The sequence below is a fragment of the Ictalurus furcatus genome, chromosome 5 (assembly GCF_023375685.1).
Source record: "Ictalurus furcatus strain D&B chromosome 5, Billie_1.0, whole genome shotgun sequence".
Lineage (NCBI taxonomy): Eukaryota > Metazoa > Chordata > Actinopteri > Siluriformes > Ictaluridae > Ictalurus > Ictalurus furcatus.
Window position 1 is genome coordinate 2,700,396 of NC_071259.1, and position 15,150 is coordinate 2,715,545.

At 44.4% G+C, this 15,150-nt stretch overlaps 1 protein-coding gene across 1 annotated transcript in view; it reads left to right on the top strand.

The window, feature by feature from the left end:
• Window positions 1-1,082: 1,082 nt before the first annotated feature.
• rimbp2b (RIMS binding protein 2b) overlaps window positions 1,083-15,150 on the top strand; it is a 38,931-nt gene continuing 24,863 nt past the window's right edge. Inside the window, exons 1-7 of the mRNA XM_053624174.1 lie at window positions 1,083-2,638; window positions 5,558-5,608; window positions 10,509-10,707; window positions 12,322-12,497; window positions 13,052-13,131; window positions 13,255-13,364; window positions 13,550-14,473. Of these exons, the coding sequence (XP_053480149.1) occupies window positions 2,537-2,638; window positions 5,558-5,608; window positions 10,509-10,707; window positions 12,322-12,497; window positions 13,052-13,131; window positions 13,255-13,364; window positions 13,550-14,473 (1,642 nt within the window). The 5' untranslated portion in view covers window positions 1,083-2,536. The remainder of the gene's footprint in view (window positions 2,639-5,557; window positions 5,609-10,508; window positions 10,708-12,321; window positions 12,498-13,051; window positions 13,132-13,254; window positions 13,365-13,549; window positions 14,474-15,150) is intronic.

The following is a 15,150-nucleotide window of genomic DNA, read 5'->3' on the forward strand; positions in this document are numbered from 1 at the left end:
ATTCTCTCTCTCTCATTCTCTCTCTCTCTCTCTGTCTATCTATCTATCTCCCTCTCTATCTGTCCGTCTCTGTAACTCTTGTCTCTGGTTTCTGTCTATCTTTGTTTCTCTCTTTCTCCGTCTATCTTTGTGTCTCTCTTGCTCCGCCCTCTCTCTTTTTCCCTCTCTTTCTATCTCTTCTCTCTCACACACACTCTTTTGCTCTCCCCCTCTATATCTTTGTCTTTCTCTGTCTCTCTCTCTCTCTCTCTCTCTCTCTCTCTCTCTTGCTCACCCTCTGTCTCTCTGTTTCCCTCTCTCTCTCCCTCTCCCTCTCCCTCCCTCTCTCTCTGTCTCGGCAGGTGAAGTATGAGCGCCTGTGGGAGGCTCTGTGTGCAGTGACTGTGGAGAGAGATTGTGCTCTGTGGGAGAGGACTCAGCTCCAAGGCAAGCTGGAGAACCTAGAGCAGGTGCTGAAGGTAAGAACCGTCCTCTCCGTACCGACTCCTCGGCGTCCGCGAGACGGCTCGGCGATCAGCCGCCGTACCGTACGCTCTAGCTTAGACTGTACATGCGATCATCCAGAGTGACCGTCATTCCGATGTGTTCTGAGCTGCTTTATTCTCCTACTTACCACTGTTGGATTCTTGATTCTGATTGGTCAGAAGGTGTTGATTAGTTGTGTATATCAGCAGCTCAGACAGTAGTGCCAGCTCCCGGAACGTTCCAGATCCTAACAGTCTGGCTCGAAGTCATGAGCTTGAGCAAAAATTATACACACTTAACCATAGGAGACCCTTCAGACTGACGGCTCATCCATTATGGATGTAATTTATGCTCCGAATACACCTTAGGTGAGCTTAAGGGCCAGTCGGTGAGAGGCCACTTCCCTGACGCTGATTAGTCTTCTGATCTCCAATCATTATCTTTCAGCTGAACATTTCATTTGCATCACACTGTCAGTTTATATCACCGAAATAACCACTGCCATTTAAAAAAAAAAAAAGAAAGAAAAAGATTTGTCTTTTGTTATTGTGTTGAATGCGTTGATGTGAAATATCTGCGAGCAGAATCTACTTTAGGGTTCGTTTGGGGTTTTTTTTTTTTTTTCCTCTATAGTTAAGGGTTCTTCACTTTGTACTGTGATCGGATATGATACGATCTGATCCATTGTTCCTCATGGCACAAATAACCCTTTAGGTGTGTAAGAGTGTGCAGTATATTTGTACTGAAAAATTCCACCTACTGCACTTCACATCTGGCGATAGCATTATTAAGTATTATTCCAGACGTCCCTGGTCTAAGCTTTAAATCACAGCTCCATGCGTTTATTAAGGAATCGTATGTTAATAAATAAATAAATAAATAAATAAATAAATAAATAAGGCATTCTACCGAACGTACTTCTCTGTTTTGTAATTTTAAATTTTTATTCTATTTTTATTTTATTATTTTAAAATACTTTGGATTGTTTTTTTTTTTATTATTATTTATTTAATTTATTATTATTATTATTAGTAGCATAATTAGTGTTATTTCTTTCATTTATTGCATGTCTGTGTACTTTTATTATCTTCTTGCGCTTGTGGATTAGGTTACATTACTTTTAATAGTTTTTAATTCATGTATGAAAAGTATACCATAGATACACAATAATAATAATAATAATAATAATAATAATCAGAAGAAGAAGAAGAAGAAGAAGAATATGATTCTTTTTTATCAACTCATTTAGAATTTTTTTCCAAAGGCCAGTGGAGCTCGAACGTAACAGAGGTCTCACCCGAAATCTATAAGCATGAGCAAAGCATCACCATGTACTGTAGTTAAACACTATGATGGGTATGATAAGGGCAGCCATCTTGGACACCGAGCCAGAAGTTATACCAAAAGGGTTAAATATGGACTTTCCTTGCTGTTTCACAAAAAAAATATATGAAGTGTATATACTTCATTATATATTATCATGTATAAAGTATATGAAGCTTTTTGGTGAGAAACTTATTAGCCTTAATTACTTTGAGGGGTGGAGGGGCAGACTCTTCCTAGCGAATCTAGCCCTGAGAGTGTAATGTTTTTTTTTTAGTCATGAATTGCACTCTAATTCGACTCAGGAGGTAGTAATAAACATCGGACAGCAATCCTGGTTAAGATAGAGCGCTCGGAAGAGAGTTCGAGCATCTTCTCCGCCACTCTTGTGGAATGCGGAGAGACGGATGAGTGTGCGAAAACGAACAGGTTTAAGTGGCAGATGTAGATGGGATGATGGAGATACCGTCACAGGCGTTTGGAGATGATTCTGCTGGCATTCCAGGAGGGCTGGAAATGCTCTTAGTGTGTGGGTTAAGAATCACTTCATCATCATTGACTCACTAAGAGAGAGAGCTATTTGTCTTCTCTGTCACCTGCCCCCATCTCCGTTTTTATACCCATCATTCTTTCTGTGTTTGTTCATCTTTTTCTCATTGTTCCCCAAATCTGTGATTCTTGTCCTCCTGCTGACATCTCTTTCTCTCTCTCTCTCTCTCTCTCTCTCTCTCTCTCTGTCCTGCAGCATATGCGCGAGGCTGCTGAGAGGCGGCAGCAGTTAGAGTTGGAACATGAACAGGCCCTGGCCGTCCTCAGTGCCAAGCAGCAGGAGATTGACCTTCTGCAGAAGGTGAGAGGTCAGAGGTCGCCGCACCGGAGGGTGGGAACTGTTTTGGGTTAAGCAGTTAAGCAGCTTTGTGACACAGACCATGCTGAGGACATGTGTCTAAATCTTGACAGCAGATACATTTGTGACAAACTGAAACTGTATAACGTATATCACTTGGCAAGGAAGGGCTACAGGAAGTTGAAGAAACATCAGCAAGTGAAAGAGGAATTAAACAGAATCTGATTGGATAAAACCATCGATACCATTGCTGACTGGAGCACTAATGTCATGGAACACACAATGTTCTCTTGTTTATTTTAATATCTGTCCTAATCCTGTCTCCGAACCGTCCTGTCATCGGTTTGCTACCCGACTGTGTTGACCTGTTCTGTGTTTCGTTTGTCTACCTATACCCTGTTATTTCAGTGCATCCTCGCGAAGTCTTACCATGCGTTTTGTGTATTGAATATTTCCAGACCTTGTCTTGTTGTTTCATCGTTCGTTCTGCTTTTCGACTTTTGCCCGCGTTTTGATATCGATCATGGATTATCCTTGTTTAACTTTGCCTGCCTGTGTTTCAACCGCTGGCTTTCGCACTCGCGTCCTGCCTCTCACCTGATAAGACAACCTCATTTCCACGAACCGCACTGTCAAATTACTAGGATTTTGGTGAAAGATCTCCCAAATCTGAGAAGAGTTATCACCCACAGGATGTCAAATGAGACCTTGGCCTGGGAAAGTTGACGCTCCAGTCACGTCCCACGCTTCAGCTTCTTCAGTTATGCTTTTTTAACTGTTATTACTACATGTGACTGGTTCGCCATCGGGGTCTGAAAGTCCCACAAGTTCCCACAAGTTCTTTGGTTCCTCCCATTTTCAACCAGTCCAATTCAAGTGGTCAAATCTACTGGTGTCTGATCTCTTGTGCCGTAATTAATGCTACCGCTTAACCTTTCCTTATCAAGCTACTGGAAGAATTTTTCTATATCATCCCCCTCTACAGTCCATCATTGGTACATTCCACAGTATGCAGTACAGTATGTAGGAGAAGACCTGTGACGTCACCACTGATGATCACTTCAGTACTATCCGTGATCACAATCTTACTACAAGTCTCACGAACCTGCAGCCAGGATGTGTTTTTGTGCCTATTTTTTTTGCTGGGAAACAGAAGTCGTGACCTTACTCGTATCCGCCAGGTCTCATTTGGATTCCGGACGAATATCGCGGAACAAATATGCAGTAGTTACACACATCTCAGAAGCGCTCCCAGGAGCTATTGCTTGTAGCTGAAAATAGCCTCGGCTCAGCATAGGGCATGTGAGATAGGGTTCGACCTCTGCAAACACACACTCTGAATAAGGAACAGGGACGTAAATGGAAATGGGATTTCTAGCTACAGTAGGGTCTACAGTAGAGTTCATTACTTTATTGAGATCAACACTACTTTATTGTAGCTTTAAGAAAACGCGGTGAAGAAAATAACACACGACACATAAAGACCAAACCGAGTCAGCATGTTACGTCTTTACGCCGGAGCGCTGTTCAGTTCCTGAATTCTGATTGGTCAGAAGGTGTTAATTAGATTTCTGTAACAGCAGCTCTGACAGTAGGGCAAATCACGGGTTTATATTAACGCGCCCGTTCTGTGATAATCGTTATTGTTTCTATAGTAAGAGGACTCGTACGGCAGACACGCCACATACATGGCGTAAATTATTTAACAAAGAACAACGTCTGAGCCTTGAGAGGGTTGATTTGAAGATTTGTGGAAGAAGCCTCCAGTGTCGGTGCTTTTGTAACAGAGAAGTGTCCGGTTAAATACGCCACTTGGGTCTGAACATGTCGTATGCGTGGGTTCGTTGAAAAACGTTTGTCGGAAATCTGGTTAACGAGCACCAGGTGAGACTAATTAACTACCATGGAAACAGTTTAACCATAGCGGGAAACATTGACCATATTAGGAATGGTCAGCAAGCTTAAGTCATTGAATAGGTGACCAATATGGTAAATGGCCAAAGGACACTTTGGCATGTGGAGTCATGTGGATGTAGGTAGAGTCATGTGGAGTCACGTTGGAATCGAACCGCCAACCCTACGATTAATGGACAACCCGCTCTACCACCTGAGCCACAGCCGCCCCATAATAGCCCACATACTGTGTTAACTCACTGATTAAACCAGTGACGGTGTAACCTGACCCGGGAGTGCTATAAGAGAGGAGAGCTGTATTCTTGCATTTATTTCCACCTGATTTAAATGTCGAGAGCCGCAGTGTCTCAGCACGCTGATTAAAATGCTCAGAGATGAGATGTGATGATGTGTGAAGTGTGCGATGGAACGTTTGACACACTGTCTGTCATGTTCATGAAAGCAGCGGACTCGTACAATTACCAAGAAACAGCAAGACAGCGGGACTCGGGCACACACTCGCAAACGCACACAGGTAGACACGAGCAGTAAACAAAACTCGACACCCAAACCTGTCGCACCGCTATGAGACCAACGCCAACGATCCAAGCGAAAGGAACAGAGTTTTCCATTTACGGCAATTACGTCAGCCAAGGCGTGTCTGGCGTCTGCTTCTTTAGTTTAGAGATAAATCCCAGAGTCGAGATGTTGTATTTTATATTTACATAGACAGCAGAATCGTTGGAACGGAACACTATAGTATATTCTATGAAGAAGATGCTGTGTACAGAAAATAATAAGGTAGTAATGCATGTAAACTTTTCACAACCTTCTTTGCTCATATCTACCAAGGGTGCCAATATTAGTCGGTTTTTCACCAAATCCCACCGTCTTTTCTACATCCTAAGAAACAGATTAGACCCAAACTCTATCCCGAGCCCTTCTTAGACTTGACAGCCGTTTTAATCCGTATCTAATTTGAATTCCTTTTAATGCATATTGTCTAATCTTCGATTTTCGTGACTCCAGGCTCAGGTTGAGGCAAAGAAGGAACATGAAGGCGCCGTCCATTTGTTAGAAGTGAGTATAAAAGCGTGTGCGTGTGTGTGTGTGTGTGTGTGTGTTAGATGCATGTGAGCTTTTGTCTCTTTTCAATTCAGCTTGTAATTGGATAGACCATGCATCATTTTCATTTCATATGCACGATGACTCATATCGGTGGCCCTTCCTCGCTACCCGATATGAGTCTAAGCTTCGGTTATGAAAAGAGAGTCCGTCTGTCTTTTTGTGCAGCCAGACATTTCTCTAGACGCGATAGTGCTTCTTCGGAAATACGTGCAGGAATGATTTGTACGCTTTGGTCGCTCTAATTTAATTCCTCTGCCTAATTTCCACCGCACACGTTCACGCTCAGGTTTCAAAAGACTTTGCATGATTTCTGGGTTGTTGTTTTTAAAAAAAAAAAAAAAAAAATTATTCAGACTGTTTGCAAGAGTGATTTGGTTTTTCTCACATCTCTTGTCACTGTGTTATTGGTCTTTTTTTGCATATACAGAATCACTTGGACAGCATGCAGGTATTGGCCAGTTATTTTTTCCTCAACGTGTTCTCCCATAACCCCTCCCCCTTCCCCCACCCTGTTTCCGTCCCGGGAATGTGTTCATGTAGCGTAGCCTGTCGTGATCGTTCTCTGTCCTCTGGCCCAAGATGGACAGCAGCTTGAAACGAGCTACGTTCATCTGTGGGATGTTTCGTTTTTTTTTTTCCGTGTGTGTGTGTGTGTGTGTAATAATTCTATTTATTTGGTTATGTTTATTAAGAAAAGATTTCACCTAGTCGAAATCCTAATACCTAACACCGCCTTCCCATGATGACTGCAGTGCACCGGTAGAAAACTAACAACCTTTCAGTAATGAGCGTGTCATAACGAGCCAATCAGACGTGGCTGTAACGGACTCGATGGGTTCTCTCAAGCAGTGATTCAAAACTCTGTCATTTATCTCGATATTTTCTTTGCTGGAGATAAATTCATTAGCAACGTTAGCTTGGATCGAGATAGCTTGGATTTTTTTTTTTTTTTTTTAATTCAGATAATTTAATTTGCAAAACGATCAGTTGTTGTGCCACCTCTGTTGTTCCAGATTTAGCCAATCAGACAAGACATGCTCGATGTTGTGTGTTCAGCGTATCTTTCTTCACTTTTCCATTCAAGCTTCGGGACTAATATAGCACAGTCTGCCTCACCCCAAAATCGACTCTCTACTTCTCTGACAAATAGCTATTTTATAGCTAGATAACATATAATGTTATCCCATTTTTTTCCTCAGCACACAGTCCGGTATAACTCCGCCCCCTCGTCCAACCTCCTAAAGTTTGTTGGTGGAATTGTAGCAGAAGTGATTCGGATGCTAAAACAATGGCGTCCAAAAGTCCGAGAGCATTAGAGAAAACGCTTCTGGGTCGTTGTTTTTTTTTTCTTCCCAATTGAATACGAATAGTTTTAACGACAAATTATATTGTTAGTGAACAGTAAACGAATGTTTACTCCAGACTCCACAAATTTGTGTAAAACTTTGTTAAATGTAAAAAAATTTTAAAAAATAATAATAACGGAATCCGTTGTGCTCATTTATAAATAAAAGAGCTTTCGACACGGTCGCAGACTTTTCGATCCCCATTTGAACGTAAATATAAAAATACAAGCTCTCCCTGTTATTTGACCAAATCTGGTGTTTAGAAATGAGATTCGATGTTGTTTGAATCAGGCATGGGAAGATTTTGGTGTGTACAGACTAATAAAGCAGACGTCTTGGCCGGTCAGGTCGGCTAGATTTGGACCGGAGGGAAAATTTGCACAACACTGATTTTCTCAAACGTTGCTGATGTAACTACGGTCGGAGAAATGAGTCTTCGTAAATAAACTCAACGTTAGAAATGTAGCAGCTGCGAAACGCTGGAGATACTGTTACTGTTTCAATAACAGACACGAAATATCAGTACCTGTACTTCAGTCCGGGGGTCCAGCAGTGACTTCTGGTTGGATTTATGACACTACGTCTCAGTGAAAGGACTAATAAGTCCATGAAGTGTTTGACCATGACTTTGCTCAGTAGAAAATTACAAGGGCATTATAAGGGCTTTGGATAAATGCATCAGTCAAACGAGAACACGTAGCGAAAATGACCTTGGACAGCGGAAAATCAAGAGGGTGAAAAGTCTTAACAGGAAGCCGAATGATCAGAAATGCTAAGCTTCATACTAAGGGACCGGTTTCTAGTCAACTTCTTCCAGAGATGACCCGAGAGGAAAGTGTTCCAAGCCGCGCTCACTACCCGACCCTCTGCTCATTTACGGCTGTTGCATGCGCCCCCGTCGTCGTGCTCGGCTTCTTAGCAATACCACAAACACTTAGAACCTGCCCCATGAGACTCGGATAAGAGAATCGTGTTGGGAGCAAAATGCTAAGCACACACTCCTCTTTCATAGCCATGTCTTGAATCACATACTTGCTCCTCTAGATACAGATTATGCCAGGATTTGTTTCTGTATTAACATGTCACATCACGCACCACGGAAACCACCAGAACCGGCATGTCCGACACTGTCGATCCGACATGTCCGATCCGACACGGTTGCTTACATCACAGGTTCCTTCACGTACAAGCAAAAGTACAGCCGCTGCTTTTATTTTGAATAGAACCAAAATGCTAAGCAACTCAAAAGTGTTACGTCACGTAGTATGTGACTTGAGACACGGCTTCTAATCAACCCTCGACCGACTTCCACGGATGTTCGACGCTCGTACATCGCTCATGCCGCACGCCGTAGCCGTAAATGTGATGATTAGAGCACGTGATGTCTCTTGGATGTTGAACCTTACAGTTACACCACAGTGCTGGTCGGTTCTTCATTCTGATTGGTCAGAAGGTGTGGATTCATTTTCTATCACAGCAGCTCTGACCGTAGTTCCGAACCGTAGGGGCTGTAATTTAACAAAGAAAAACCTGATATGACGAAGTTTTCTGTAAAGAGATGTTTATTGAACATTTATGGACGTTGAAACATGCGTCTGTTCTCGCTAGCGTGCTAGCGGCGGTGACATCGGTGATACGCAGGAACTAACCTGCTTCGTGGACATTCCATAACATGAAATGCAACCATAAATGGATGAAAAATACATGTCCTTCAATTGATTTTAAAAAGCACTCTTCATTCGTCCCTTACGTTAGGGAGTAAAGTCGCGTCCCTTTATATACACTGGATCTAAAAAGTCTACACACCCCTGTTAAAATGGCAGGTTTTTGTGATGTAAAAATTTTTTTTCTAACCTTTATTGTGAAATTTTAACGTATTAATTAAAGTGCGCAACAATAAGAATCATTTTACGGGGGGGGGGGGGGGGGGGTGAAAAAAAATGAATGTACAATAACCTGGTTGTAGAAGTGTTCACACCCCTGAACTAATACTTTAGTTGACGCACCTTTAGATTTTATTACAGCGTTCAGTCTTTTTGGTTAAAGAGTCAGTCAGTTTGGCGCGTCTTGCCGTTCTTCCTTGTAAAAACATCGTGACTGTGTTAGATTGGCCGGGTAGCACTCTTCAGGTCACCCCACAGGTCTTTGATTGGATTGAGGTCTGGAATTGAACTTGTTTTAGTGAAGCCATTGCTTTGATGATCTGGAGGTTTTGCTTTGGGTGGTAATCATGCCGAAAGATGAGATTCCTCTTCATCTGAAGTGTTTCAGCAGAAGCCTTAAGGTTTTGTGCCAAACTTGACTGGTATTAGGAGCTATTCACCATGATTTCCAGTTCCAGCTGAAGAAAAACAGCCTCAAGGTATGATGCTGCCACCACCATGCTTCCCCATGGCGATGGGGATCTTTTGATGAAGTGCTGTGTTCATTTGTGCCAAACATATCTTTTAGTATTATGGCCAGAAAGTTCAACTTTGGTCTTATCAGACCGTAACACATTATTCCACATGGTTTTGGGAGATTGGATGATTTTGTTATTTTGTTGGTTAAAAAAGGCTTCTGTCTTGCCACCCTACCCCATAACCCAGAGATATGAACAATTCGGGAGATTTCTGTCACGTGTAGGGAGCAAACAGTACTTGTCAGAAGTTGCTGCAATTCTTTTCATGTTGCTGTAGGCCTCTTGGCAGCCTTGCTGACCAGTTTTCCCCTGAACTTCTCATCAATTTTACAGGGACGTCCTGTTCTTAGTAGTGTCACTGCCGTGCCATATTTTCTCCACTTGTTGAATATTGTGTTCCATGGTACATCCAATCCCTTGAAAAAATTTTTTAACCCTCTCCTGATTGATATTTTCACCAATGAGATCCAATACCTGCTTTGTAAACTCTTTTCGGCCCGTGGCTTTTCCAGCTGGATGTTACCCTGAAGATAGAAGTCAGGAAAATCCTATAGGAACAGCTGTACTTTATGTGGGTTTAATCAGTCACTTTAACTGATGGCAGGTGTATAATTATTAGTATTTAACATGAGCTTAAATGTGACAGGTTGGTAAAATTATTGGTGTTGTTTCGCACCATAATTAATAGGGTAAACCTTTACAATAAAATGGTAGAAATAGTTCTGACATGCTTTATGTTGGTTTTATGATGACAAATGACTTTTTAGATCCACTGTGTATTCCACTCGGACTCACGACGTCCGATCTAAACGCGTTTCCGTGGTTCTTTTAGAGAGAAAAAAAAAACATGACCGTTTTGACCGCGATGTCAGGCGTCCCTGCGTTTCCGACCGGAAATTCTGACAAGACAGAGTCCGCCATTTTCCCACGAGCACTTTATATCAGTTATGCATGGTTTAGCGATGTAAATTTTACCGCAATTAATTCTCTTTTTCTGTCTCCGTCACCCCCTTTTCTGCCTTATCTGTCGCTCTCTCTATATCGCTCACTCTCCTTATCTGTCTCTGTCCCTTGTTCTGTTTCTTGCGTCTGTTTTTCCGCTCAGGCGAAGGTGAGGGAGTTGGAGGAGCGATGTCGGGCTCAGAGCGAGCAGTTTAACATGCTGTCGAAAGAGTTGGAGCGCTTCAGGGTACAGGCCGGGAAGTTGGACCTGCTCGGCTCCGGACAGCTGACGGGAGGAGACTCGCCCGACTCACCCAGCAAAACACCTTCGCTTTGCTCGCTCCTCAACGGCCTGGGCAAGGGTGTGTAACACACACACACATACACAAAATTTCACAGTACTATGTACACGCATACACTTAACCATAACCAAAAGGAAATCGTTTGACAAAAAGATGAATTTTGTTTGTTTTTTGTTTGTTTTTGTGAGGACTGGCTGATTGCGAGGACATTTGACACGATCCTATCATTATGAGGACGTAACACTAGCTTATAGATGAACTTACGGCTGAAATATTCATACCAAAAGCCACGAAACGTCAATTTTTGATTTCACGGGGACTTTAAAGAGATCGTAATCTCTGGGTAAATAGAATAAATAGCTAGGAATTTGATTTGAATTTGATCACATTGTCGTGCATTCAAATTAAACGGAAAAAGAAAAAAAAACACGGCAGGGTGAACCACAGAACACGCTTATTTTGTTCACGTGGTTAAAATGACGAGGCACTAGCAACTGTTGCTAAGAAACTAGGAAATATGGACACTAAGCGTAAGCTAGCTAATGACTGTTAATGCTTTGTATAGTGTAGATAGACTGTATATTTGTTCTTAATGGACACTGTAAAGGTAGAGTAACACCGAAAACGAGACGGAGCTGTCGGGAATGTCAACATTTTCCTAGCAATTTGGGGAATCGCTAAGAAATTGTTTACGCGGTAGCTACACTTGGCGTCGTCTATACACCAAACTGCCATAATTGAAAGAAAAGGACATTTTATCTTGACGGATTTGGAAGACGGTGTTGAACTTCGTCTGTTCGGGACGTGAGGACGCACGTGGCGGCAGGTGTGTGTCGCTGCGCTGGGTAAAAAAAAATTGTAAAAAAATATGGAAATGGAGTCTACACGCAAGTAATGAAGCCATCAATCAGACAACACCCGCGCTCCCATGTCAGAATCCTGCGGTTATTACGTCCCTGTGCATGCTGGGATCATGTGTGACGCTCGAGCTGACCTCTTGCTGGAGATGGACCAGATGCATGGATGATTAGCTGTGAAGATAGATGGAGCTGCGAATAGACTGTGTGTTCGGTGGAAGAGAAAGGTGTGTAATATAATTACTGGACCTTGTGGACGTCTTGCCGCTCTCGAGCGTCCAACCGGCTGTTAACGTGATTTATACCGCAGCGCTGTTGAGCGAGTTCGACTGGTCAGAAGCTGTTGATGATAAATTTCTATACCTGCACCTCTGGCACTTGTTCCACTCGCATCAGGTGGACGTTCTTGCGTGGTAGACACGCCACACGAACGCGTTTCTACTGCGATTTCATCAGTGACGAGGTGCTTCTTTAGCATTTTTGGAAGGAGTCTCCAGTGTCAATGTCTGGAAGGTCTTCAGAACGGAGGAGTTCACTGTCCGCTTTGACAAACAAACGTGAAGAGAGCCCGGCGAACGGAGCGACTGTTTACAGCTCCCGCGACGTGAGCGATAACCCGAGCTAACTCGTTTTTTGTGGACGTTAAATAATAGTAACTACAAATTGACACAAAATTATATAAGCGTATGTGGTCCAAACGTCAGGTGGTTAACAGTGACTCCCACGTCACGTCAAGCCACATCGCTGAGTATTTCTTTTCTCTTAAATAACCGTTTTAGTATCATGGGATGTGTATTGTGTGTCATGTGTCGTGTAGGCAGTGACGGCTCCTTGAGCAAGTCTGTGATCTCGGAGTTCATTCGACCTCTGCAGATGAGCGCGGGAGAGAAGGCGGAGCTGCTGTCCGTCAAGCCCAGCTTCCTGTCCCGGAGCACGCCCTCCAGCCCCCGGCGAACCTGTCTCTCCGAGGTCCGACCGATCTTCACTGCTGCTGTGAGTCGATCCGTCGACGTGCCAGTCAATAAACCGATCAATCAGACAGCCGTTAGACGCTTGCGATTGGGCTAATCCCATTATTTCGACTTTGTTCCGATTACAAGCCAGCTACTAAATCTTCACAATGTGCGTTATGTACCTTAATGTAAACAACAGTTTGTTATTGCGGCTTTAATGGCTGGAGTGCATCGGGTTCACGTACTGAAAACGGCCCACTGATAACGATCACAGCCGCAGTATGAGCCCAGTTAATAACACGGTTTAGTCGTGTGTGTGTGTGTGTGTGTGTGTGTGTGTGTGTGGAATAAGAGTTGAGGGTGTGAAATGTCCAATCTGTCTGTTCAGAGTGTGTCCTGCTGGAGTTACTGGCCTCCTCGAACGCCATGCTTCGTCATCCACACTGCACACTTCATACTGCATATTAATGACCGTGCACATGGTATACTGAAAAAAAAAAAAGTTATTAAACGTCTCGTAACATAGGAATCGCAATGCAGTTCAGATATGAATGTCTAGCAGACAGATTCGAAAAGTCCACCCTCTGTTTCCAGATGGAGAGAGAGCTGAACCTGTCTCCTCGCGCCAAGCCCAGGTATTCGACGAAGGTCCGGCTGTGCGTCGCCCGCTACAAGTGAGTACTCTCTCGGCTTCAACGCCAGCACTGGTCAGGTTCAGTGCTTCATGTACCCTAAAAAACATGTGGAGCCATAAATCCGTATGAATTTAATATCTAACGAATGACTTTCGTCTTCAGTTATAATCCGTACGATGGCCCTAATGAGCATCCTGAGGCTGAGCTCCCCCTGGTGGCCGGGAAGTACCTTTACGTTTACGGGACCATGGACGAAGACGGCTTCTACGAAGGTGTGTGTATGTGTGTGTAACTCGAACAGAGAACTGTGTGATTCGTTAAAAAGTCGATATATGTAGACCTTGACCTTGTTCTGTCACATGAACTGTGTTGGATAATTCACATCCAAAAAATGAAAACAGAAATGTATTTGATTTTGATTATATAATCGTAACATAATCGTTTCTGCTTTCATCAGGGGAGCTGCTGGACGGCCAGCAGGGCCTCGTCCCTTCCAACTTCGTGGACTTCATCCATGAAGATGACTTCACCTCGTCCTCGAAAGAACCGTCCTACCTCAACTTCACCTTCAACCACAGCAGCAGCCCGGCGTCAGCAGTGAGCACGCTCAATACGCTGCTCTCGGAGAAACTGGAGGCCCTGAGTTCCTGCACAGGCACGGGGACGAGCAGCAGCAGCGGCGTTAGCAGCATGGGAATGGGCATCGAGCTGGGCGTCATGGGTTCTGGCTTGGCCAACGAGCCCCCGGCGCCGTGTGGCACGAGCTCGGGCACGGCCATGCTGGATATGAGCGTGGATGAAGTCGGAGAAGACGTAGTGCCTTACCCGCGGCGCCTGTCCCTCATCAAACAGCTTGCGAAGAGTCTGATCGTGAGCTGGGATTCTCCTCTGGTGCCACCCGGCTGGGGGTCCATCAGCGGCTACAACGTGCTCGTGGACCAGGAAGTGCGTGCCAGCGTGCCGTGCAGCGCTCGCACCAAGTTTCTAGTGGAGAAGCTGAACCTGTCATCACGCGCCCACCGTATTTCGGTGCAGAGCGTGACGGAGCGCGGCGTCTCGGACCCACTGCGCTGCACGCTGATGGTCGGGAAGGACGTAACTGTGGCGCCGTGCCAGCTGCGTGTCGACAAGGTGGCGCAGAAGTCAGCCGAGCTCTCCTGGATACCCAGCGACAGCAACTACAGCCACACCGTCTTCCTCGACGGAGCCGAGTACGACGTGGTCAAACCGGGAGGGTACAAGTACCGCTTCTACAACCTCAAACCAATGACTGTGTACAAGGTGCGCGTGGTGGCGAAACCGCATCAGATTCCCTGGCACTTATCTTTAGAGCAGAGAGAGAAGATGGAGATCACGGTGGAATTTTGCACTCAGGCTGCTGGTAAGTCCTCCGTCTTCTTATCAGGTATCTCCAGGTTCGCTTCCTATTCCAGCAATTGAAAGTGGTTAATTAGTTACAGTTATATAGCACTTTACATAGTATGGGAGGGGGGATCTCCTCAGCCACAGACAGCGTGTAGCGTCCTCGATGATACGACGGCATCCATAGAGTGCCAGAACGCCCACCACACACCAGATATTAGTGAAGAGGACAGAGATGTAGCCAATTCAGGGATGGGGATTATTAGGGGGCCATGATAGAGAAGGGCCAATGGGGGACTTTCATCAGGACACCAGGGTTATACCCCTACTCTTCTACTATAAGTGTCCTGGGATTTTTAATGACCACAGAGAGTTTAGCATCTCATCTGAAAAACAGTGTCACTATACTGTGGTATTAGGCCCCACACAGACCACAGGGTGAGCGCCCCCTGCTGGCCTCACTAATACCACTTAAAGGCAGCAATCTTAGTTTTCCCCAGAAGGTCTCCCATCCAGGTACTGTCCAGGCTCAACCCTGCTTAGTGTCACTTTGACACCAGGCGAGAACCACAGGGAGACATGGCTCTGGCTCTGGCTCTGGCTCTGGTTATGGAAATGGAAATGATATGATGTAGCACCGTTGAAGCTGTTGAAAGCTTGTTATGCGAAATGAAATGAAAGTCCAATGAATCATCC